This window comes from Stylophora pistillata, chromosome 4 (assembly GCF_964205215.1).
Source record: "Stylophora pistillata chromosome 4, jaStyPist1.2, whole genome shotgun sequence".
NCBI classification, from domain to species: Eukaryota; Metazoa; Cnidaria; class Anthozoa; order Scleractinia; family Pocilloporidae; genus Stylophora; species Stylophora pistillata.
The window spans coordinates 27,712,664-27,739,543 of NC_142522.1; the positions used below are offsets into that span (position 1 = coordinate 27,712,664).

Here is a 26,880-nt window from a genome sequence, read left to right on the forward strand (position 1 = left end):
AACTGCTCTTCACTTGGGGATCGGGCCTTTGTTCATGCTGCACCTGCTTTATGGAACTCGCTGCCATTAACTATAAGAACAAGAAGTAGCCTTGCCATTTTTAAAAAGCAACTTAAAAAATTTTTAGTTAGGAAAGCTTTTAATTTGTTTCTATAGTTCTAATGTTTATTAGTACCGCTATGGACAGATTGAGTCCATACCGCGTGAATTAAATCTGAAATGGTCGTTTGAATGCTTATGCCTACATGTCTAGTCTTGTCCACAAGTTGCTGGCAACTCTGCGAGCATATTTCGACCTCCAAGCAAACTTTTGTCCTAACGAACACCTTTTTATTTTGACCATTTTGTTTTTGACCGTTTGTTTTTCACTTTTAAAGACAAATTTTTTAACCCAAGAGCTGCGATGTATTTTTTAGTTATCGTTAAAGTACACTAAGTCTTGTCTTGGTCTTGTTTTGGTCTTGTTTTGCTCTTGTTTTGGTCTTGTTTTGGTCATGTTTTGGTCTTGTTTTGGTTTTCGGCCATTTTTTTTTTCCGTTTGTTTTTCACTATGAAGAACAAATTTTGGAACACAAGACCTACGGTGCATTTTTTAGCTTATCATTAAAATAAAAAAAGTACAAGTGATTTTGACATTAATTTTGGTAGGATGGCAGATTTAAGCAGCCCTCAAAACAATTGCACAAGAGTTTTGGGGTCGACCTGCGGTCCCGCGTTATCAATTTTTTCCAAAGTGAGCTATTTTTTTAACCGATAATCAAGCTTCAGAAGCGATACTAGATTTTTTTTCCAAGAACGCCCATTTTTTGAGTAGCTCCATAATCATTTACTGCCAATTTTTTGACAACCCTTGAAGTTTTCGTTTTCACTAGAGCGAATCGGCCCAAAGGGAGAACCTGATGGTTAAAGTCACGTGTTAGAGTTTGATGAAGTACCTTTCCATGAAAGATAAATCTGGCCGCATCAAGTGTTAACTGCTTTTCCGACAATACAATGACACTTTTGTTAATCTCTTCTTAGTGTTACTGGAGCTGGGAGCAGTGATGGCTATGCAGCCGCTTACCAAAGAGCAACTGAATTATTACAAATTTGCCGACATTGTGATCAATGAGTTCCCTGTGGCTCTACGGCAAAGTTTCAAATATATGTGGGACACCACCCTTGGCCAACAGAGTGGGTGCCGAACGTGGGATGATTCTAAGGAAGTGCGCGATAGGTTTCTTAAATCTGAAGATGGCTTTTCAATTGTACCCACAGACCTTTCGTATAATCAATGGGATTTTACCAGCCTGTACCAGGCCTTTATTCATTCTCTTTCATTCTCTGAATCTGACGGTACAGGCAAGCTGGAATCACTTAGTAACAAATATGTAGAACCGGCCCGTCGACTGCTTGATGGTAATTTTCATAGGTTCGGTGAAAAACAGATTTCTGACGCTGAAAAATTTGCATTGGCGATTGATCAACTGCACCTTCTACGAAATTGCCTTCGTCTTTTGTCATCTAACACCGGAATAGCTGCCGAAACTTCTGAAGAATACATGCGACTTGTTGAAGAAGCCTTTAATGTCCTTAACGTTGCTACAACGACTATTAAAACCAAGGTCAATGAGGATAATTTTCCAACAGAAAGAGTTCGTAAGCTAAAGGAGGACATCACGAATGAATTCCAAGCAGAAAGCGAGGAAAGTATTCTAGAAAGCATCAAGGAACTTAAGACAGTTGTTCAAGGAGAACTTAGGAAAGCGTTGAAAAGATATCCTAAGGAGATGGGTGAAGAGGCCGAGGAAACTGCGACAGAAAAGAAAAAAACTGCCACTGAAAGAGGGGAACTACTGAAACTGAACGACCTGTTACTTAAAATTCTCAAATCAGGTAAGAAATATCGTTTATGAGCCATTACACCTCTAAAGTGCAAATTAAACTTGCAAAATTCATTTGTTTCATTCATTTGTGGGTAATTGAGTAGCTACTTTATCATTCAGATCTATCCGTGGCTGTGACTGTTTTTACTCATAATTTAGCGCTGACTAAATACATAAACTGACGTTCCTAATTGATCTTTCCTTGATTATTTCTTTGCAATTTGCAGCTTTGCAGAGGTCATGTTTGAGAATAAGATAACCATTTAATGGATCATAAACATAACATAACCAGAAATCTGAAGATAACCATTGAAAGGATCATAACCATAACAATTTCCTCAATTTAAATGTGATTGGTGCATTAGCTACTGTATTTATTTTTAGTTGTAATAGGAGAATGTAATCGGACAGTGGACTGCAATCGACTACCTCTAATTGGACAGTTAAAGCAGTCAATCATACCTAGTCCACTCAGTTAAATCCACCAATCACAAAATTGATCACAACCATAGCAGCAACCACTTATCCTGAAAAACAGAAAGAAAAACAAGTCTTAAAGTAGAATGCCGCAATACCTATTTTTACAATAACTGTAGAAATTCTCGCACGCTCATTGGTCGAGAGATTTTTTCTTTGGCGCATTAGCAGCATGAATATTTCAATGTGGTTGTAAAAAATAAATTTACCATCATTTTCCAGTCTTTAACCTTATTGATCATCAAAATGAAACCAACCATGTTAAAAACTTTGCAGTGAAACCACTCGGTTGAGCCTCATGGTTTCAGTTTAGTTTTCACATTGTTGAAGTTATTTCTATTATCAATAAGGTTTTATTATAAAATTCAGATATAACGTGCCCTGTTATTGGTTAAAAGCGCGTGCTCTATCAGAGTATAGAGAATGAAGCTGAGCTAAAGTTGTCACCATCTGCCAATTTGTAATGAGTCTAGCTTTTTTTTCTTTACTTCAAAGTGAAATTTCGGAATAAGCGAGCAGGCAAGTGGCAACAAAAGAACCAAACAAAGTTTTGTAGACATGCCAAGCGCCGTAATTTTCATTATTAAGAGGGAATGCACAAAAATAACGATCAAATTGATAAAATCGCGGCCACGGTCAAAAATTAAATCTATCTTCATTTTCGATTTTCAGGCCGTAACTATTAACGAGTTTTCAAAGGTTTCGGGTCTCATTTTTTCAAAGTACCGCGGAATTTCGGAAGTATTTGAAAAAATGAGGGGAGCATTGGGGCCTCTGGGAAACCGCAAAACCGGAGAAAAAAACCTCCAAAACCGAGAAACAGACGAAAAAAGGCAGCAAAACCGAAAACCGCATTCAAACCTGACAAAAACGCTACATTTTCACCTTTAAGGGGTCAAAAAGGAAAAACCGAAAACCGCATCAGAGTTTTCTTGAAAACCGAAAACCGAGTGCAAAAACACGTAAAATCCGCAAACCGCTCTGAACATCAAAACCAAAAAACCGAACCTTTTTGGCCCCAAAACCGAAAAACTGATCCAAATAAACAGTCAAAACCGCAAATCCCAAAGCCCCCCTCGAAAATCGATTTCGCGCTCTCCATGGCCGAAAATAGCTGTATAAATTAGCCAAAATGAGCATTCGCAAGCACGTCTCCGCGTCTTTGGTGCAAGACATGACATCGAAATTAAAAATCCATGTCAAAAGTAGAAGTATTATGCACTCTATTGATGCCTGTTTTTTACTTGTAGATTATACTTCTCCCAACGAAAAACACAATCATTAAGGGCGATTTAATAATAGCCTGAGTAAACATAGTTTTACCGTCTATTATAAACCAAAATTTCGATATGTGGCCATTTCCCAATCGGGTTCATCTTATGGCTATTGAGTGCCCAAGTGCTCTTCTTCCAAGAAATATAATGATTGCTTTGGGTTTTTTCGCGAGCGCTTCAAAAAACGCCATCAAAATCTGAATATTTTAGAATTTACGCTATTTAGTATATTGCCGTTGTGTTAATAGACTAATAAGCGTTTTTGCGGAAAAGCCGAAAACTCTGCTTTTGATTAAAATTATTTCGCTGAACTCTGCTTTACACCCGTAATGGATAACTTACCTGATAGAAACGTAGTCTAGTTACTGTCCAACTACTGATTTCGTTTTCGGAGATAACGATAAAAAAGCTCAGTCTCCTGAAAATATTGGGTCAAAGGTTAAGACCTGAAACTGTAATGCGTGACGGCGTGACGCATATTAAAAAAGATCAAAATTCCATTACGTAACAATGGAAGAACTGTGAAATGAAATTTTTCTAAATCACAATATTGCGACTGATTATATGTGTCGTTATTATAACTTCTACCGAGCAGCCGTTAGATGAGGTAGGCAAAAACTATGGAATTTTTATTTTGATTGGGAAGGGGGGATGAGAGTGGGCTTGGCGATCTGACATTTTGGAAGCGAGTTTAATAACAAGGAACGCCTTTAACACCCTAAAGAGCACGCGACTTGCATTTAGTCAAAATGGAACATATTTTTCTTTAAACTGAATGGCGTGACGCTTCTTAAAGAAGATCAAAATTCCATTACGTAGCTATGCAAAAACTGTGAAATGAAATTTTGTAAATCACAAAATATTGCAACTAATTATATCTGTGGTTAATCCAAATTCTACCGAGCACCTGTTAGATGAAGTAGGTAAAAACTAAGGAATTTTTATTTTGATTGGGAAGGAGGGATGGGAGTGGGCTTGGCGATCTGACATTTTGGAAGCGAGTTTAATAACAAGAAGCGCCTTTAACACGCTAAAGAGCACGCGAGTTGCTTTTAGCCAACATAGAACATATTTTTCTTTCAATGGCAGATACGTCTGTGGTGTGTTGAGGAGGGTTCTATGACCACAGTCCATAAAAGGATTGAAAACATTCCCCAAGAGTTTCGTTCTGAACGCTGGGGTTAATGTCTCAGTTTCAGGCGATTGCTTATCGCTTACTCTCAGTATCATTCATATGCTATTACTCTCTAAGAGACAGATTCAGCTGTGGCACTGTAATACATCCTCCAAAAACGCTTTGTCCTACGTTCACTACTAAAACAAAGAAGTATCTTAAGAGACGTAAAAAGACTAATACCAAAGCAGAATGAAGAGTTTATTAAGAAATGCAGCAGCTAATATCACTAGTGGGTACTTCAAAGATTAAGACCGATGGCACCTACATTTCTTCAAAAACTCTTCAATTCGGCTCAGGTATGAGGCTTTTTTACGTCCCTTAATATCACTGGTGGGGATTTCAAAGTTGAGGCCAATTCTGTAAAGCATTGACTTGGCAAGTGTCGGTAACTTGGCTCGTTCCATCATCTCAAATAGGCTGTAGTTGTCGAAGCTGACGGGATGGGCGGGTTGGATGCTATCAAGAACTTCTTCTGTAAGGCCGCTGAAATGCGTTTAATTCGGCTTCTGCGCTTTCCTCGTAATCGGACTTGTTTTGGATGGGGTGGAGGCCTTGGAGCCGGAGCACTTAGACGCCAGGTAGGAAAAGTAGCTGATGATCTGCCGAGTGGTCAAGAATTCAGAGCTATTGAACAGCCGGTCACCATTTGTGTCCCTTACAGTTATCATTGAGCGAGCAACTAAGGCAGTGTCGACTTTTTGCCCCGTTTACTTACTGATGAGGAACTTACTCAGTAGATGCTTCTTCTGTTTCTGGTTAAATCGCGCTCTTGACGACTTGCTTGCCTTTAACGCCCATCCCATTGGTTGCACAAAGCTGTACGTGGTTACGCCGTTAGACTGGAGGAGCAGTTTGAGACTGTTCCAAAGCTACAACATTAGAACACTGGAAACAAAACAACAGCAAATTTGCCTTTACTCCCAATGCTTAACATAATTTGCCTCAACTTTGAAATCCCCACCAGCGATATCAAGGGACTTAAAAAGCCCCATACCAGAGCCGAATTGAGGAGTTTTTGAAGAAATGTAGGTGCCATCAGTCTTAATCTTTTAAGTACCCACTAGTGATGTTAGCTGCTGCATTTCTTCAACTCTGCCCGGGTATTAGTATTTTTACGTCCCTTAAGATACTTCTTTGTTTGGGTAGTGAACGTAGGACAGAGCATTCAGTTTGGAGTATGTATTACAGTGCCACAGCTGAATCAGTCTCTTAGAGAGTAATAGAGTATGAATGATACTGAGAGTAAGCGATAAGCAATCGCCTGAAACTGGGACATTAACCCCAGCGTTCAGAACGAAACACTTGGGGAATATTTTCAATTCTCTTATGGACTGTGGTCATAAACCCCTCCTCAGCACACCACAGAGGTATCTGCCATTTAAAGGAAAATATGTTCCAGTCAAAATTTTTGAGCCCTCCAGTTCAGTTTTCCATGTTGGCTTAATGCAACTCGCGTGCTCTTTAGGGTGTTAAAGGCGTTTCTTGTTACCAAAGTGTCAGATCGCCAAGCCCACTCCCATCCCCCCTTTCCCAATCAAAATGAAAATTCCTTAGTTTTTACCTACTTCATCTAACAGCTGCTCGGTAGAAGTTGTACTAACGACACATATAATTAGTCGCAGTATATTGTTATTTACAAACATTTCGTTTCACAGTTTTTCCATAGTTACGCGTTGCAACCTGATCTTCTTTATGAAGCGTCACGCCGTCACTTATTATAGCACAAGGCGCCCATACTATCTGTTGTGTATAAAGGTTGATAGTTTCTAAAGAAACTGTTTGGGGCTGCGCCGGTGGGGGTAACGAAATAATTTAAATATATCAACAAAGTTGATATATTCTTCGACGAAGGGCTAACGCTCTCGAAACGTCAGCTTTTATAATCGTAACGGTGGCCAATTTACCATTTCAACTTTGTTGATATATTCAAATTATCTGATGTGTAGCCGATCGTTATTTTATAGTGAATGTACCAGATTTACCGACGAACTCAAACTCATTCATCGACGAACTCAAACTCATTCAAAATCGCTCAAAAAATCCTTTTTTGAGGCAAAAGGACGACTGTACACCACAAGTAAGGTAATTCAACGTTTATTTCTCACTGATTTATATACATAGTCAGCAATATATCGCTATAGGCGAGGCAAACGGTAAATCTGGTACATTCACTGTAAAATAACAATCGGCTGCACAAACCACAGGCAGCCCAAGCGTACTGTGTGTGACTTTGGGGTGTGACATTAAGATCGAACTTCAAGCGTACATGTAGGCCGTTAAAAAAAGGACAAATTTTACAAAAAAATTAAGAAAAAATTTAGAAGGATAATAAAGGCGAGGAATAAAACATGCGAAGTCTCCTTACCTTTTTTCCGTAGCCGCTTTGTTGCCAACAGTCGTTTTGGCGACTTGCTTTGTAACGCGTGCGGTGTCAACAGTCAACTGTAAAATAGGAAAAATTATAAAAAAAAAATTAAGAAAAAATTAAAAATGAAAATAAAAGCGAGGAATATATCGTATGAAGTCTCCTTTCCTTTTTTCCGTAGCTTCTTTGTCGTTTACGGTCCATTTAACGCTGTTTTGGCGACCTTCTTTGCAACGCGTGTGGTGCTACCGGTCAACTGTGTGTAAAAACACTCAAGGCTGGAAACTTCAACCGGTCCCGAACACCAACCGTCGCCACTTGAAGGCCGACAAATTCTACATAAGTCGACCGATCTCCCTCAAATTTGGTTGTTAGTAAAACGCTTAACGGCGTAACGGGTAACGGCGTAACGAGAAACCGCGAAACGGGATTTTTTTAAATGTTATTTTTCGTTTGTTTTTTTTCCTTTTTTCTTTTTCTTTTTTCTTTTTGCTGTTTTTTCTTAACGTTTCTGTAATGGGCTATTCCGGTCAGTCTGCATCGAGGCGTTGCGTGACATGAACTTTGCGTTTGATAAATTTTCCAATAACAGGCATTAAGATACGCATATCAACAACATGAAATGGAAAATCTTACCCCAGAAGTGAGTCTGCTGTCCTTGACATCTGCATCTACAAAAGGGAAGAATTGAATCTACATCTTAGCATAAAAACCTTAACTACATCCGTGAATTGAATTTGAGAGCCACATGCAATCACCAGATATGTTTAATATCCACATTAGCCTACGTATAGCCGTACCCACCCCCAAAGAAAAACGGGGAGGGAACGTTCCCTCCCCGTTTTTCTTGGGGGTGGGTACGGCTATACGTAGGCTATATCCACATTAAAAAATACTTTTTTATCGCCATCGCTACATTCAAAGCGATTTTAAAGGCTCCTCTATAGTGGCCACTATTAATAAGCGTTGGAGGTGAGCTACACTTTTAATAGAAAATGTTACGTACCATCAAATTACATATTGAACTTTCACTTACCAGAAAGCCTTCTCTACCGCAAAGAAAATGACTTCTGCGGAAAATCGTAAACGCAAGTTGTTAGAATTGAAAAATAGCGCGCCAGACGCAAAAACTGCTCAATTACTGAAACCTGTTACTACGCTAAACAAATTTTGACTGAAAACATCGAGAAGCAAGAAAGGAAACTAACTGACCGAAAATGAAAGCCCAAAACTTACCATCATCGTTCTCCTCCATAATCGACCTCATGGTGTTACGTGCACGAATGACCAGCAGATGTCCGCCAATAAAAGCATATATAAAAGTAGACTCCCGAGTACGATATAAGGCACGCAACAAAAATGTAACAACAAGCAGTTACCCATTTCAACTATTATTTAATTAGTTTTACACTGTCTAATTTACTTAGGTTAAAGATTAAGTTAAGCAGTTCATAAACCAGGCTTACAATCTTTCATGCCGTAGAAGTATTCGTCGCCTTGATCAGCTTCGAATTCCAACTTCCAGCGACTGAAGGCCACAACGCTTAGCTTTCTTGATTAATGGCATTCTTTCGTGTACACAAACTCTTCCTGAGGACTTTATAGTGAACTCTATGTTATTTATCTTCTTCCCTTCTCGGCTATCACCTTTTTCTTCCTTTCTTCTCTCCGGATATCGCAAGGTCAAAAGGTCATAACCTCGTCATATCATAGCTTCCACGAGTTCTGTCAGCCGGCCACAAGGGTAAGCCCTCGGGCAAATCCTTCTTGTACTTCTCACAAGCCAGCTTTTATACATTTACTTTAGGTATCTAGAATGTTCTATTACTATTTATAGCGTATTACAAGTTGTACTATTTTTGGAAATTGCTGAGTCATGCACATGAAAGAAGTTTCTGAAATATTACAGACTAAAGATAATTCTAGAAAAGTCTGGGATTGCGTGACAGATTCAGTGAAAATAATTCGATCCTCGCGATCCTCGTAACAATGGAAGTGTGAGAAAGTGCGCCCTCACTTTGTAGTGTCTCCGGAAATGCAGTAACTTGAGCCATACAGCGGGAAAAACCCCGCCAATCACGAATAATAATGTTCACACTAAAAAAAAAGATTGTAGTAACAAAATTTTAAAAAATAATAAAATACAAAAAAAAGAGATAATAACATTTAAAAAATCCCGTTACGTGGTTTCTCGTCACGCCGTTACCCGTTACGCCGTTACGCCGTTACGCCGTTACGCCGTTACGCCGTTACGCGTTTTACTAACAACCGAGAAGTATAACCTACAACCGAAAAACAGGCATCAATAGAGTGCTTAATACTTCTACTTTTGACATGGATTATTAATTTTCCACGTTATGTCTTCCACCAAAGACGCGAGGACGTTCTTGCGAATGCTCATTTTGGCTAGTTTATACAGCTATTTTCGGCCATGGAGAGCGCGAAATCGATTTTCTCAAATATTTCCGAAATTCCGCGGTACTTTGAAAAATAAGACCCGAAACCTTGGAAAACTCGTCAATAGTTACCTAAATATTGAAAATGAAGCTAGATTTAATTTTTGACCGTGGCCGCGATTTGATCGATATTTTTGTACATTTCCTCTTGAAACGTGTGCAAAGACGAAAATCCTCAAAGAGAAAACGAAGGTTTTCCACTCAAGAAGTGGGGAGAAACACGAGACATAGTCAAGTGTTTCTCCCTACATTTCTTTTGTGCTCTAGTCCTCTAGCCGCTTCCTGCTTGCTTTACAACAGAATAGAGCACAGACAAGGCTCCTTATTTTTCAAATGGACAGTGGAAAATTATGGTCAATTTGTTAAGCTGAATTGAATTAATATGAATAATCAAATGAGCCTGAAAAAGAAAAACGCAGGTAGAAAAAATGTCACGATCTGTTTTTGAAATAATTGATGTTTTAATGTTGGTTTTGTCATGCACCCTCTATTGTGATAGTGGCCAAAAACGAGCTATGTTTTTTATTTATTCATTTCCTCCAAAGGGGATCAACCTCTTCCTGAACTTCCTCAAGAAATTTCCGATTTGACAGATAATCAAAAGGAATGGCTTCTCAGTAATCTGGCAATGGAAACCTTCGTCCTATTGCGGTTAGGCCAATTCGTGGTAAAACGCGTTACGGATAGCTTTGAGTATTTTCGAAAGTTTGGACAAAATCCCGAGGATTATTGTACTGGCCAATTTCGAAATGGTTTGAGAAGCGTTATGATAGACATGAGAGTACCTTCGGAAGATGCGAAGGATCTTCTCGCGGGACTAGACGACTTCAAAGCCAGAGGTATTCTAAGACTAATGACTGATCATATCAAACTTACCTTTCTTTCAAAAAAAAAAAAAAAACATAAAATATGAAAGTCTAACACTTTCCAAAAAATAATTGTTCAGCGTCAACTTTATTGTAGTGGAATCAAGAATATTCTGCCCGACATTCATACAAGGTTTAGATTTTGTAGTCAATATCTACTGAACAAACAAATACCACGGCTTTGGTGGAATTGAAGGAATGCTTGATCTACATGAATTCATTTGGGTAATTTGGAGATTACTAAGCCTAAAACAATACTCCTTCTTTACCAAAAATAAGAAAAAACCGTTACTTAGCCAACGTTTTCCACGCAAGACTAAACGAATTCTCACTGAACAGAAATTGACAGCAATGTAGATCTCTAATTTTTTTTCAAGAAGAAGAGGGTGATATACCTCAGATTTCCTTTTTATTCGATTTCCCCTTAAAGTCATCGACGATTTTTGTTTTTATCAATCAGTCTACTTTTGGAGTGTTCACAGATCTTGAAATTCTAAGAACTTTCATAGAATACTATGTACTTAGTAATTGACGGCCTGAGTGGGAGGGCAGAACAGGAAAACATTTGGCTCGAGGTTACCGCGTAGGTAAAACCGTTTCAAATCGTATAACATGGTAAATGGCCTTTCATTATGTGATGAACGGGATTCATGCCTGGGTAATGATACCACTGATATTTTTTGCCTTTGAAAATTACATTTACTTTTTGTCCGACATTTTTCACGGTCTTCTTACATCAGAGTTAGTTAATTTCAGTCCGTCTGTTACAATGCTCAAAAATCACACTGCGTGAACAATATCAGGGACTGAATCAAGACAAGCGAGTTCTGAAACGTTTCTCCAACTATTTTGATAGGTTTGGGCCTTCTTCTAAAGGTATCTGGGAAAGCTGCAGTGATAGAACAGATTCTAAAACCGCATTACGAAGCAAAGAAAAGGTCTAGTGAAATCCAAGCATCAGTGACCGGCCAACAGGACGCTCAACCCGAACGTGAACTGACTAAAGGTACATCTAAGGAGAGTGAAGGTAACTCAAATTATTGTTTATTAGCTTCTCTTTAGTTTTTTTTATCTCAAAATTGAAAAAAAAAAATGGTATTCCCGTTTACGGTTACGTAATGTTTGAGATTATGAAAGCTTGGCTGATTAATTGAGTCTTGAAATTGTGAAGGACTACCAATCAATTGAAAGTGATGCCAATTCATTATCAGGTTGATATGATAAACAAAAACTATTGACAACTGAGAAACATGCAAAACGATTTAAGTCGTGGAAAAAATGGTAACTGGCCTTTCCTTATGCTTTGAACAGGATTCATGCCTGAGTAATGATACCACTGACATGTTTGGCTTTTAAATAAACATGTACGGTTGGACCTGTATTACAATTCTCTTAACTGCACCGTATTAAGTGGTCGCCTTGTGTTAAGTGGTTGGTTTTCAAAGTCCTGGATTTGTTTTCCCTGAATCTCTTTAATTTCCTCCTTTATTAAGCGGCATTTGTGGTCACCTTTTACTTAGTCTTAACGGCCAGTTGTTATTGTCTTCCACCTGTACTAAATGGTCAATTAAAGCGGAACCATTCAAACAAAACTATGAATAACCTTTTGAGTAAATTCTAATCCATGTTTCTTTCTCGATATCAAAGTAAGTGGTATTTTGGGCGATATTCTGTACATTGAGTGGTCAATTATGGCAGTAAGCGGCGTTGTGTAATGGCCCCTTCTCTTTGGAACCTGTATTAAGCGGTCAACCTGTATTAAGCGCAATTCCCCACGGGTGACCGTTTGATACATCTTCTAGTTGGTGATTAAAAGAACCACTGTTGACTTTAATTCTTATTTTTGACGGCATAGCAAACTAGGGTAAGAGAAATTGAAAACTAGCTGATTGACAACTGCGAGTTGCTGTTCAGAGATAATGGATTTGCTAACAATGACTGTGTGGTGGGATCATCTGGGTAATCTCTAGACTACTCCCACCCGGAAGATCTGACTGCATGATCAAATATTACTCCTAGGTTCAAACCAATGAAGCGGTAGAGATCGGCTAGTCTCGTAACAATTTGTCTACTTGACTGCTGAAATAATGAATATGACTGACTATAAGCCAAAACCTTTCATTGCAGATCGTGCTTTTCAATTTTTCCTTCTCTTTCGAAATGTGCAACGAAGTGCTTTGGGGGCTTTTCGGCAGCTAAGGTCAAGCTTGTGGATTAGCTAAGCAAAGACTCTACCGCAGGATATTTTTTTTGGTTTGTTTTATTCAATTACAGAGGTAACGAAACAAAATAATTTTTTTGCAGCCAATAAATAAATTGAAACAAACTGAGCTAGATAGCATCAATATAATTTAGGCGAGCCTCGAGTTTATCTCGGTCGGCCGTTCGCAGAAAGTATAAACCTGATCATACACTCGATACACATCCGCCGACGATTTGTCTAGGAATTTGACTAACAGTTGTCGCCTGTGGTTCGAAGGTTTAAGTCGTGCATTGTTGTGGGAACAATTCGCGGTTGATTAATGTTTTTACTTGATAATTAACTATTTTTCAGTTGATGCATGGAATGCTCCTAATTTGGTTGATTTTAGAGAACAGATTATCCCCAAAGAAAACATTCTGCGCTAAACATTAAAAAAATAGCATTGAAGTGAGCCTCAATGAAATCTCGCACAACCTTACATTTGATTGAGCAAGTATTAATATGAATCACTGTAATTCATATAAAAGGTTTTCTACGTTGGAAAGCGATAGAATAACTTTTTCACAACATAAAATCAGGTCATCTAAACGTCCTTTCGCAGAAACGTGCTAGTGGGAGAAGAGGCCGGGATATTCGCTGCTTTCGCGAGCTCATCGTAGAGAATTGTCTATGGTAGCATAAAATAAACTAAGATAAACTAAGTGGTTAGGTGTACTTTCAACTGCACGTGTTCTGTGGTAATAACGGCATACCAACAGAGTTAAGTGTAGCTGTTCGAGATTACTTTGAAGAGATGGCTGTGGAGCTAAAATGGACGGATCTGTACAATGAAACATCTGATGTGCCAAGCAACATGGAGTGTCAAAAAGATTGGAGAAATCCAAAGTTGATAAAATTAATAAGATCATTGACACTTCTCCACTCACTTTCAGCAAGCATCGTAACAGTTTTGTCCTTTATGACGCGAGAGAGCAAGATAGGGAGTCTGAGTCCAGTAAGCTTCTTTGAACACAAACTTTAATTACTTGAGAGGCAGGTTACCTTTAGAGCTATCGATATAACAACAACATGACGACAAACTTATCTGAATGTTCACTCGTGTAACTCGAGAACTCGATTGGAATGTACGAAGCGATTACATAACTAGTCCAGAAAGTTACATAACATTCGAGGGTTACATAACCTTTAAGTGTTACATAAGAAAGTTCAGCTGATCGACATTCAAGAACGGTCTTGTCGAAGAAAAGCAAATGTTGATTTCCTGAAGGTTTTACATATCATAACAGTAACATCACTACAGTGTACCCTTCTCTCAAAGTAACAGATTCGAAGTGGAGAGACGAGCCTTACTTATATCTGTATATCTTATATCTCTCAAAGTAACAGATTCGAAGTGGAGAGACGAGCCTTGCTTATATCTGTTAACACGGCTGATCTTCGCACTCTTCTGACCTGTGTACTAATGATTACAGAGAAAGGCGTAGCCCTGATGATGTAGCAAAGCTGGTTGAAAACTACGAAACAGCAATATTCCGTCTTATTAACCATCGTGCATCTATCAAGACTAAGAAGGTAACGACCCCAGCTTCAACGAGGAGATCGCATTCGCGAAAAGACAAAGACGTATGGCAGAAAAGACCAGGCAAAGGACCAAATGAACATCAGACCTTCTGAATTCCAAGAAAAAGAGAAACTGTGTCACCCTCTATTATACCGACATAAAGCACGGAAAACTTTTACACGGACCTTGTAAAGGACAATATTGGGAAGCTGTTGAGATGAATGAGAGCCCCCCTCACGCCGAAAGGATTATCTCTGTCTTCCTAACTATCATGATAATCACGCTCTATCTGATGACATAGACGATTATTATGTCGCAAGATCAATAATATCCGGAATCAACTTGGAATCGTTAGAACCGCGGCGCTACGAAACAAGAAGGCAAAGTTAAAGACGATCCTGCAGTAATGGAGTATCAACACATAAATGAGTTTCGTCAGCTCTCTTGTGAAGAAGTCCGAAGCCTCGTCCAGAAGTCAGCTAAAAGGACCTGTACCCTCGACCCTATGCCAACACCTATAGTCGTAGCCTGCCTAGAGGAACTTCTTCCAGTACTGAATAACGTGTATAGTAAATTCTTCTTTGGGATAAAGTTATTTTCCCCCTCCGTGGAAAGAAGCTCTTGTCGTTTCACGTATTAAAAAATCTGGGAAAGACACCTCGTTTTCAAACCTACGACCTGTGAGTAACCTCCAGTTTATATCAAAACTTGCTACGCGCGCGGTATTTCATCAGGTTCCCGAGCACATGATGAGCTTTACCTAGTATTACAATCTGCTTACCGCACCGGTCACAGCACAGAAACCGCGCTGCTTAAGGTGCACAATGACATTCTGTTAAGCATGGATAAACAGAGGGTCACACTGCTGGTACTTCTCGACCTAAGAGCGGCCTTTTACACTGTCACTTGAAATCACCAGGAGTTGCTCAAGCGATTAGAATCTAGCTTTGGAATATCTGGGACTGTACTTGGCCGGTTTAAATCATACCTCGACGGAAGATCTCAGTGCATCTGTGTTGAAGCCTGCTGCTCTGGGAAGTTTGATCTACCCCATGGTGTCCCACAAGGTTCATGCCTTGGCCCCCCTATTGTTTACAATCTACGCTGGTAAGTTGTTTGAGATAGTCAAGGCTCACCTTCCGGATGTGCACGCCTACGCAGATGATACTCAGCTCTGTTTATCTTTTAAGCCGGATTCTGAGGACAACCAGATCGAAGCCGTGGATTCTGTGCGGGAATCTATTGAAGAACATTTGGGACGGACCAGTTAAAGCTTAATGAAAATAAAACCGAGGTCATTCGAATTGGTACTAAGCAACAACTTGATGAAGTGAATATTGCACACCTTGAGACCGGTCAAGCATCGGTACCAATTGTAAGTTCTGCTGTCCGCAACGTTGGTTCGTGGTTTGACGATAACTTTAAGATGACAGAACAGATTAACAGGACTTGTCAATCTGTCTACTATCACCTGCATAATATCAGACGAATAATGAAGTTCTTGACACCCGCTTCCACCAAACTGCTTGTACAAGGCATGATCATGGCACGCATTGATTACTGCAATGGTCTTCTCTATGTGTGTACCAGCTGTGCATCTTTTCAAATTGCAACGTCTTCAGAATTCCGCAGCGGGTCCTATCACCCATATACCCAGATACTGTCATATTATCCTAGTGCTGCTGCCACTGCATTGATTATCGGTGAAGTTCCGAATTTGCCATAAAATCGCCTTGAAAGGCTATTTACAATCTGGGTCCTGCGTATTTAAGTAATCTTCTGAATATTAAACGATCTTCTCGTCATAACCTGCTGGGTAATGTGGGCGTTAATTTGCAAGACCCTACCGCTAAGTTCAAATGCACTCTTGGTTACAGATCATTCACTACTGCTGTTCCAAAGATATGGAGCGGTTTACCGGACTACAAAGAGAATTACCTATTAAGAAGGAGATGCAACAGATGATTAAGCTTTAGTATAAAGAGAGCACGTAATATAACCTTCCTTTTAGTCTTAATCGAGTATTATGCGCATTTAATCATAATTTTTAATGATAAAATGCCCAATAAAAGTAATAAAGTTAATGTTATTGGCAAGTTTCGCATCCCAATCGGCGAAACAGTCATTCCAAATTTGATTGAACGTTGCCCGGTAGACATCGTGGAGGGATTTGGATTGAACCAGTGAACCCATTCAATCCAATGGAGTTACAAGAACAGAGGGAATACTTTGGTTTGGGAACAAACATTGACATCTAAGGGATCGCTAGTGCTGGGACCTTAGGTGCAATTTTGAAAGCTGATGGTGGTAATTGTCATTTGCTCTCTTGTGATCATGCGATCGAAGACGGAGCCACACAAGAGATAATCCACCCTGGGCGGCAACACTACTTAGAATCGTTTAAGCATTACCTAAATGAATGCAACAAATTGTTGAAACGGATCACCGATTGTGAAACAAGTTTTGCTCTGAGTCAACAACCAACCGAAGTTAGAATTGATGGAAAAATTTAGTAGCTGCAAGAGACATAGGAGTCATATGATCATTTGCCTCCAACCGTGATAACCACTGGAGTCAGTGGATGTTAAAGATTTCGTTGAGTATGCACAAAAATTAGAAGAACTTTTCAATATTTGTCGAAATTATTGGCACCTCATATTACTCAAGTGGCAGTGTTATTAGATCGGAAGAAGTCCAATGTTCTGAGAGAGAAAGGTGTAAGAGCGGCATATTGCCACTGGATACACTTCCATGAAAAGTTCATATTTCCCAGTGTATTTGAAGCCACCCCTAGGTAGCCGGGCACCTGTAACGTATCTTGACCTTCACACGCGTGAAACTTCTGAAAACTGTGAAACGATTCTTTGGTAAAATGCTTAATCCTTGAAAATAACGAAAAACATTCCCTCACAAAGGTAACTCTGGAGTACTGATTTTTGAAAAATGTGACGGAAAGGAGCCCATGTCAGGGATTGGCACTGTTATTGCTGGACAATATACGAACCAAGAGCATTCTGGCACCATTGTGTCACCGTTATATTTTGATCTTGAAAAACTGTCGTAGGGAATGGGAAAACAATTGCAATTATTAAAATCTGTAACATTGGATAATGCAATTCAAGACTTTTTATTGGCTTGGCTATTATGGTATATGAGCCAATATACCATAATCTACAACTATGGTAAGCGTACGCTTCAGCTTAAAATTAAAAGGGAGCTAGAAAATTTAATAATTTAATTTAACGTTTTTAATAAAACAATTATTCCACTTGCGCTTGTTGGATATAAGATGATTATAGCCAACTCGGCGCTACGCGCCTCGTTGGCTAGCTATCATCTCAAATCCAACGCGCGCTCGTGGAATAATTGTTAATTACCGGGGTAGTTAGCTAACAGGACAGGCAACCCGAACAGGAGGACAGACGCATATCTGACGTTGCCATTAAAAATGTATAGCTCGTTGATTACTTAAAACAAATAGATTCTATGTTGTCATGTGTCTGTTGTTTAATGTATATACATATGTATTTATCTACAGCTTAAACCTGTTTAAATATTTCAGTCTCTCTGTTACAATGTTTTAAAATTAAACTGAGTGAACAAATCATGCATCTCATGAGAAATTTGGTAATGTTTTAGGGGCAGAGAAACTGGGTGGCCAACAGGACATTCAATCCGAAAGAGAACTGACTGAAGGCGTTAAGGAAAGTGAAGGTAACTCAAAATCAATTTGCTTTTGAATTTTGTTAGTTTGTTAGTTTTAGAAATTCAAAATGAAAAAAAAAAGGAATTGCTGTTAATGATTACGTAATCTTTGCAATAAAGAAAGAATTGCTCAATGATGGTCTTGAAAAATGTGAACGACTATTCATCTGGATGCAAAACGATGCTGATTCAATATCAGGCTAATATAATAAAAAGAAATAATTTACGACTGAAAGACGATTCAACCGCAGAATAAATGCTAATAAAACAAATCGACTCTATGTTGTCGTCTATCTGTTGAGTAATATAATTACACTTATTTTCGTATATAGTTTAAACCTGAATAAATATTTTAGTCCTTCTGTTAAAATGCTTGAATATCAAACTGCGTGTAAAGCATCATATATCACATTAGAAATTTGGTAATTTTTTCAGAGGCAGAGATACTGGTTGGCCTACAGGAGATTCAACCCGGGAGTGAACTGACTAAAGGCTTATCTAAGAAGAGTGAAGGTAACTCAAATAAAAGAAAAGTGGAATTCCTGTTTATGTTTACGTAATCTTTGCAATAGTGAAAGAGATGCCTGGTTATTTCGTCTTGAAAAATGTGAACGACTAACCAGAATGATCTTAATATATTGTCAGGCTGATATAATAAGAAGAAACAACTGACGACTTAAAAACGATTCAAGTTGGAGAATTTATAGTGAATGGACTTTCCTTATTTGATGAACGGGATTCATGCCTGAGTAATGATACCACTGATATGCGGTTTGCATACATTTACTGCATTACTCAACATTTAAAACTTACAGGTTTCTTTAGAAGTTATATTAATGCTAGTAAATTATTATGTTCAGATACCACATACAAACGTCACTTCGCCATAATTTTCCCCTCTCACTATCGCGCTTTTCTTGTGTTACCAACTAACTAAGCCACACCCAACTGGGAGCCTCAGATCACAGAATTCGACAAGAATAAGGCTGTCCCCTTTTCAAGTAAATCAAATTGAAAGTTCTTCGCCAAAATCTTTAATTTATTTTGATTATTAATTATGATCATTCACGACTTGTAAACACAGCCACACCCACGTCACAAGACTTCTAGCCGCGACCTATGGCCATAGAACATATAAATTACCAAAACATAAATCCAGTTTACTTAAACAGGAAATTTTTACAAATCTAACCCGACCGGTTTGTTTTCAGCTTTAATTTTCATGACTAAAATGTCCGTAAACGTAATGCTAGCTAAACGCAACTAAAACTAGGCTGATTGGAAGAAAGGCACGTTGATCTACATAGCCTTGTGTTTATTTTTAAAAGAGGCACAAAAACAGCAACAACACTATCATGATATCATTAAAAATACCAAAGAGTTTGAAGCTCTTCACAAGGAATGTATCAGGGTGTTGCCATAAACAGATAAACTAAGCGGTCAGGTATACGTTCAACTGTAAGTGTTCTGTGACAATAATAGCATGCCAAAAGAGTTAAGTTTAGCTGCTCAAAAGTACTTTGAAGAGTATAGAGCTTAAATGGACGGATCTGTTCAATGAAACATCTGATGTGCCAAACATCACCCCTGTAGCTGAAGTACTTCAAATCAGGATGTAAAAGTTCTTCGTTTTCTTTCTTAGCTAGAAGGCTCAGTTGGCTGTTAAGAGTTCCTTTTTACTTCCTTTTCTATAAAACTTCTCTATATATCAAAGAAACTTATTATCCAGAACTTGTAGAAACCTAAAGAAAAAGTAATTATATATATCTTATTAACCAAGCGCGAGGGCCGTACTGGGAGAACATCGGCCCGAGGTCTTGACAGTACGGACCAAGCGCAGCGAGGTCCGTAGAAAAAAGACCGAGGGCCGATATTCTTCCATTACGGTCCCAAGCAAGCTTGGTTAATAAGAGATTTATCATACGACTGAAGTTCAAAGGGACACAAGTGAAGTATCATTCGGGACCTTTCGGGACAGTGCCGGTCCAATACCGGAAAATATTGCACCGGCAATAGAGCATTTTGATTGGTTGATTTTAGTTATTGGCACTCTGACTGCCCGAGTCGTGTAACCAAATGTAGTATTCTTTTGTTTTGGTCCTCTTTCAATCACAGGCATGGTGGTATTTATCCTCTGTCCATTCATCCGTTTGTCCATTTAGGTTCTGTTGAGTCAATCGTTCGGCTTCAGCAGATCTTACCCATTGCAAGCAAATTCAGTGACAAGACAGGCCTAAAAATTGAGTTGAAGAAAACTGCTTCACGCAAGGGCTTCAGAATTGTTGACAATGATGGATCAGGAAATTGCTTGTTCTATGCTTTGTCAGATCAACTGGAAATTGCCATGGGAATCAAACTCAAACATGACGAATTAAGACAAATATTGGTCCAGTACCTCAGAAAAAACCCTAAACTAGTAAGTTGATGAGCACCGTAAAGGTTAGATCTACATGTGGGCCAACTAGCCAATACATCACTACTCCTCCTGTAGGGGATAATAAGGATCATAAATACTCTGATATCAGCTTTTAGTAGAAACCACATTGCACACCCATTGGTTATGGTTACTGATTAGCAAATACCATTCACCGGCTTCTGGTTTGTACGTAAATATTTTTCTACCTCAGTGTCGGTGGAAATGGTGGATAATTATAATTACTTTGCCTCTTCGCCTTGGTAAATATCCACCCCTTTTCACCCTTTTTCCGGAGAACAATATTTCATATTTCTAGATTGCCCGTAAAAACACGCTGTGTAGTTCAAAAGTTTTTGTAGAGACATGTCCGGGTCACAGATGAATTCAGACCTTGTGAAAAGGGCTTTGTCCTGTGGAGAAAACGGCCAGTCCAAGGTTTTTTAAAAGTAGTTTGCACTTGAATCTCCCCCAGACGGGACAATCCAAATTGGAGAACCTTGACTCTGGATAAGGTGGACACTAGATAATCGATGTTTCAGAAGGGAAAATTCAGGAGTTGAGACTGCTACATCAAATGTAGATCCTTGTGTTCATTGCTTTGATTGGTTATTATCCGTTCTCACTGTTGTGTAGTATCTCTTTGTTATTTACTCATCTGATGACTCCTTCCAACGTACTCAACTTGTACTCATTGAATTTACACTCTAAGTTTCGTTCTCTATTTTACTCTTCTCACAGCCGGATGAAACAAATCTGTTTAACTTCGTCCATGGACATCAATCATGGGCTGATTACTTAGAATACATGGAGCAAGATGGCACTTGGGGTGACCATATTATTCTGTTTGCTGCAGTAAACTGCTACCAAACATGCGTGCGTGTGGTCAGTCCTTCAGCTGCTCACGATGTTATCATGCCGTCACCAAGTCCTGTTGACAAAAGCAGGACACTTGTGTTGGGATACATCCATGAACTACACTATGTCAGCCTTCGTTCCACAAAGGGTAAAATTCTTTAAATTACACCTAGTAAATGAAGTGTGGGTTTATAATGATATTTTGTGTAATTATCTGTATCACCCAGGAGAGAGGGGGTGACTCTGTTGTTCTCTGGTATAAGCCGCCGTCAAATGATCATTGCCAATAGGATGTCACATTGCAACATTGAAAGCGCTTCGCTTAGTTTGCTCAGTCGAGCTTGAGGACAGTAAAAGGAGCTAACAAAGAAAATGCCTGTAATTCTAGTGGGTTATTATTGATTAATTTTCTTTGAGTGTACAAGCTTTGTTATTTATATTGTGAATTTAACAGTGGTATTGTCTTTTGAAAATGTTTGTTTGTAATATCATCAAAAAGAATCACAGTCGGATGTATTTCATTTTGAAAACATTTTAATTACATAATTGAAAAGTGTATTAACTCAATCCATGAAACAAATTGAAGCAACTTACCACTAAACAGTGAATGATTTCATAAAAGGAAAAAAAACAAATGGGTTTAGCTACGTGGCATTTAGTAAAATATCAGCATTTAGTAGCATTTTGTAAAATTGTGTACAGCCCTCCTGCTCTGCTAGAAATCAAGAACGCGATAAACGAGATCAGTGTTTTATATAGATATCTTTAATTGCTTGTGGAAGCATTCATCAAGGTCATCAACGGTTTAGTGACGACTCTCGAGGAAGACAAGAGATTTTTATGTGTTTGGCTGCTGTATTATGTGAGCAATTTTTGCCGATTCGCGAATAAGCACTGCAGTAGTACCGCAGACACACAATGTGACTGCGGTACTACTGGCAAATCATTCACAGTATTCTTCACCCGTTGAGGCGTTAAATTTTGATCGTTGGGTCAAAATCTCTGCCCATTCAGGTAAAAAATTTGACCATAGAGTTATATTTTCCCGTTGAGGCGAAAGAAAGCCTGCAATCATAGATTCAAAATGAGTATCGCTCGTTGAAGCTAACCGTTCAACAAAATGTGGATCGCTCGTCGAAGCTAACCATTCAACCACAACTCAAATGACTGTTTGGGCTCTGAGACAAATTCTGAGTCTATTTCATCCGTGGTAAATTATTATGTTCATTTAACACACACAAACGTCACTTCGCCACAATTTACTGTACACTACTCTATCGCACTTTTCTTGGGTTAGCAAGATATTAAGCCACACCCACTTTGAACACCACGACCATAATTTCTAGGTCGCACAAATTACTAGAACATAAATTTCTTTTTGTTCAAAGAAAAAAACAGACGATTTTACAATTCGGACCCAACAGGTTTGTATTCAGCTTTAATTTTTGTGACTTAATATCTGTAGCCGTAATGCTGCCGAAGACCAACAACAACTGCACTGATAAGAGAAAAGAAATTCACCTACATATCCTTGTGTTTATTTTCCCTAGAAGAGTATCAAGACATCATAGAAAAAATTAAAAAGTTTGAAGCGCTTCACAAGGATTGTATCAGGGTGTTGCCATACAGAGATGAACAGAGGGGTCAGGTGTACGTTCAACTGTACTTGTTCTGTGGCAATAACGGCAGACCAAAAGAGTTAATTGCAGCTGCTCGTAAGTACTTTGGAGAGATGGATGTGGATATAAGATGGACGGATCTGTACAAAGAAACATCTGTTGTGCCAAACATCACCCCTGGAATGTCAAGAAGATTGGAGAAATCCGAAGTTGATGAAATTAGTAAGATCATTGACGCTTCTCTTCTCACTTTCAACCAGCATCGTAACATCACTGCAGTGTACCCTTCTCTCAAAGTAAAAGATTCGAAGCGGACAAACACGCCTTGCATCATGGTTAATGTTATTGGCAAAGATCGCATCCCAATCGGCGAAACTAACATTCCAGAGTTTGTTGAACGTTTCCCGGTAGACATCGTGGAGGGATTTTGGATCGAAGCAGCGAACCCATCCAATCCAATTGAGCCAGAAGAAAGGAGGGAATACCTACGTCTAGGAGCAAGCATTGGCATCAAAGGGGTCGCTAAGTATGGGACCTTAGGTGCCTTTGTGAAAGATAATGATGGAAAATTTTATTTGCTCTCTTGTAATCATGTGATCGGTGGCACAGAGAAAAACGAGATAATACACCCTGGGTGGCGGCAATACACGAATTCGTTTAAGGAATACTTAGGTAAATGCAACGAATTATTGAATCGGATGGCCGAAACCAAAACCAAATTGTTTCCTGATAACTGGCAACCCGTCGGTTTACCTGAGTTGGAAAGTGCACTTGGGCAGCTAAAAATTATGTCAGAAAATCGAATCCCTCCATGGGCGAAAAACACTGGATGTTATAAAGATTTCATCGAAAATGCACAAAAATTGGAAAAGCTTTTCAATGACCCCCCTAGGGTTGTAGCAGACCTCTCATTTGGTTTCCGTGGCAACGTGCGCATAAATTTCAGTTTCGGCGAACAAGAAATTTCCATCGATGCAGCAGTTGCTGAGTTGAGAAAGGAAAAAGTAGAGGCTCTCGAAAGAAATATTTTTGTTCAAATGGTTGACACTGCAAACTACCCAAGTGGTAATGTTATTACGTCGGATGAAGTCCTAAGTCACCCGCAGGAGAGAGAATGGTGTAAGAGCGGAAGTGCCACTGGACACACTTCGATAAAGAAATCTTTTGAACCTCTACCGATCGCATTGAAACCTCCCCTCAGTGAGACCGTAGTGTATTTTGACCTCCTCACGAATCAAGTGTCTACAAATGTTGATTCTGTTTATTGGCGAAGATGTTTATTGCTCGAAAACATAGAAAAACCATTCAGTCTCGGAGGTGATTCTGGAGCAGTGATTTTTGAAAAACGTGAGGGACAGAAGTCCATGTCAGGGTTTGGCATTGTCGTTGGTGTTCATTATGATGAGAACTGTAACCTTCGTGGCACCATTGTGTCACCGTTAGATATTGCTCTCGAAACACTGTCATCGAGAATGGGAAAGAGCTTGCAAATGGTTGGAAATAAATTTGAGTAATCATTTGCTCTCTCTCTCTCCCCCCTCTCTTTCTCTCTCTGGTAATGCTAGTTTTTTTTATTTTATAATTGCTTACGAGTTTCTAACTGATTATTTAGCACTTTTAAGGAGTTACATCTAATTTGTTAGACATGGCTTAATTTTCTTTATCTCGACCTGTTTATCTTGTATTGCTTGTTAGAAAACCTGATCATATAAGCCTCAATGGTTTTTCACCAGTGATTTTTTTATTTTGTTCATTTTACCAGTTGCTGTGAATTGTAGTAATATTATGATATATAATGGCAATTTTAGATATCGTATACGTAAACAGACAAATAGGGAGAAACCCTTATTCTCTTGTGGAGTCCTTGTCGATCTGAAAAAAATCTTTTGATACCGTTGATCATAACATTCTCTTCCAGAAGCTAGATCATTATGGCTTCCGTGGCGTGATAAAACATCGGCATGCTACGCAGGCAACAGTTATTTTGTTATATGAGTGGGTTGAAATTGCACGCTAAGTAACTAATGTTTGCATTTTTGTAAAAAAAAGAAAGAGCATTTACCTCAAAAGACTCCAATGGAAATATCGTTGAATGGAGAGCAAAATAAAAACCTTTGAATTTATTTGAAATAAACTCAGACATGTATTTCTAGTAAAAATAAACTGCATTGATACCACGCTTCCTGTAGTCTCTTTTACAGCCGTTGTTGGGTCTCGTCAAGCAACGCGTGTGAGCAAATCAATCAACGGCCTGCTCGCAAAACTCTAGAACAAAAATTTAACAGTTTCAAATCGGCAATATTAATCCCCACGGTATCAAAGAACGCTTTTCATCCAACTCATTTATTCTTGTTATTCTCGTTACCAGGTTCCCATCAAATTGCCTAGCCTTCATTTTCCCCATATAAACACATACACCACCCAAAATTCCTCCATTTTCTCTGACGAAGGGCTAACGCTCGAAACATCAGCTTTGAAGCTCTTACCGGTAGCCAATCAGCATTATCAACTCAGTTGATAAAACCAAATGACCCTGTTATATACTTTGTTATTCCTAGGTAACTTATTAGTTCTATTATCTATACAATACTGTAGACTTATTTCTTCTGTAAAATTGAATGCTTTTGCAATAGTTTTCCTTTAAATTTTAAAATGCGACCCAACTAGAATACACTCTTTTTGACAAGAACATTTTTTATAAGAACGTTCAGGCTGAGATAAACCAAAATTTTAAGAACGTACTAAGTACATACATTTATACTTTGCTCCTTTTTTTTTTGAGAAGTATAAATAAAGGTAAAATAGATGTAAAATAGATTGTCTTTCTCGACAATTAACTAACATATTTAAGAACATTTTGTAACATTATTAACTATGTGGTTTACCTATTTTAAAGAACAATTTAGTTTGTACATGAACTTTTTCTGGTCCAAATTGATTTATAGAAATGTTATATCGCACAACTTTAAGAACATTTTAAGAACTTTTACAGGCTCACTGAATCACCGAAAAAAAACAACAACAACAACAACAACGAGATAGTTCAGCCTCAGCCACAAAATTAGGAGTTCTTATGAAAAAAAGAAACAAAAACAAAGAGTGTAGCACTCGAGTTACTTGTAGGCGCATGAAAGCTTGTAAATTTGTATCGAAAGTAATTGGACGGTAATAAAGAAACCATTCCACATCTATGCATTTGCAGAAGGAAATACTGTGTAACTCGGCATGCGAAATCTCGTTTTCCTCACATTCCTTTCGAGCGTGTGTTATGCCAGGAAAACGAAACAGCCGTATTACAGAGGGAACAACTTTTTTTGATGAAAATGTTTTCGTCTTTTTTATGGAAACGTCTGATTATTCAAGTCATAAAGATTCGTGCTAGAGAATCTACAATTCCATAAGGACCAGTTTAAAGTTGTATTATATTTGTGGCTCTTTATGTGATGTAGTAACTAGTCCCTCTTACTATCTCTAAACTAAGAAATCCAAATCACATCGATCATTGGCTCATACGACATGCGGTAATCGGATCTGATGTTAGATTGAATGAAGCGTCTCCGATCAAAAATCTAAAATGAAGCGTCTCCGATCTAAAATCCGATCTAATCTTTTCTCCGCTGTATGGAACATTAAATTACCCAATATCAGATATTGGGTTAAATAGCACCTGACCGGGCCATCTCTCCAATACTCGACATGGTTGAGGTACAAGAAATAGCAAATTTAGTAGAGAACGTCGATAAGGAGTTAGAGAACCAAAAAGTGAACTTGCCAGGGTACGGAATGGGGATCAACAGAATCAAATGAAAGGAAATCATGGCACGGACATTTGAGCCCGCGCGTAAGCAGCGGGCCAGTTAATGAATTTATGCTAATGAGGCAAGATGGCCTCTTTGCGCAAATCTCGTGGTTGACAACAAACAACATCATTCGTTTTCCTCCGTCGTTTTATACGACACTGCCACCCACACAAGAAATAGGGGAAGTTTATTCGATTTGGAGAGAATTATTATCCGGCGAAAATGTGACTCGGTAAGTCTT

At 38.7% G+C, this 26,880-nt stretch overlaps 1 protein-coding gene across 1 annotated transcript; it reads left to right on the forward strand.

Moving 5' to 3' along the window:
* Window positions 1-1,026: 1,026 nt before the first annotated feature.
* On the forward strand, window positions 1,027-25,018 carry LOC148733161 (uncharacterized). Its single transcript, XM_088757958.1, has 8 exons — window positions 1,027-1,875; window positions 10,160-10,453; window positions 11,337-11,507; window positions 17,884-17,958; window positions 18,385-18,462; window positions 20,112-20,365; window positions 21,104-21,368; window positions 22,771-25,018. The coding sequence occupies exons 1-8, from the start codon at window positions 1,044-1,046 to the stop codon at window positions 24,351-24,353; spliced, it is 3,552 nt and encodes a 1,183-aa protein (XP_088614084.1). The 5' UTR covers window positions 1,027-1,043; the 3' UTR covers window positions 24,354-25,018.
* Window positions 25,019-26,880: the final 1,862 nt, after the last annotated feature.

What these genes read in the sequence shown, in the direction of transcription:
- LOC148733161 (XM_088757958.1), top strand. Translation starts at nt 1,044, where the DNA reads ATGGCTATGCAGCCGCTTACCAAAGAGCAACTGAATTATTACAAATTT. An exon ending in TACATCTAAGGAGAGTGAAG is followed by an intron (nt 11,508 to 17,883) that starts GTAACTCAAATT and finishes GTAATGTTTTAG; the next exon opens with GGGCAGAGAAACTGGGTGGC. An exon ending in CAGCCTTCGTTCCACAAAGG is followed by an intron (nt 21,369 to 22,770) that starts GTAAAATTCTTT and finishes TATTTTCCCTAG; the next exon opens with AAGAGTATCAAGACATCATA.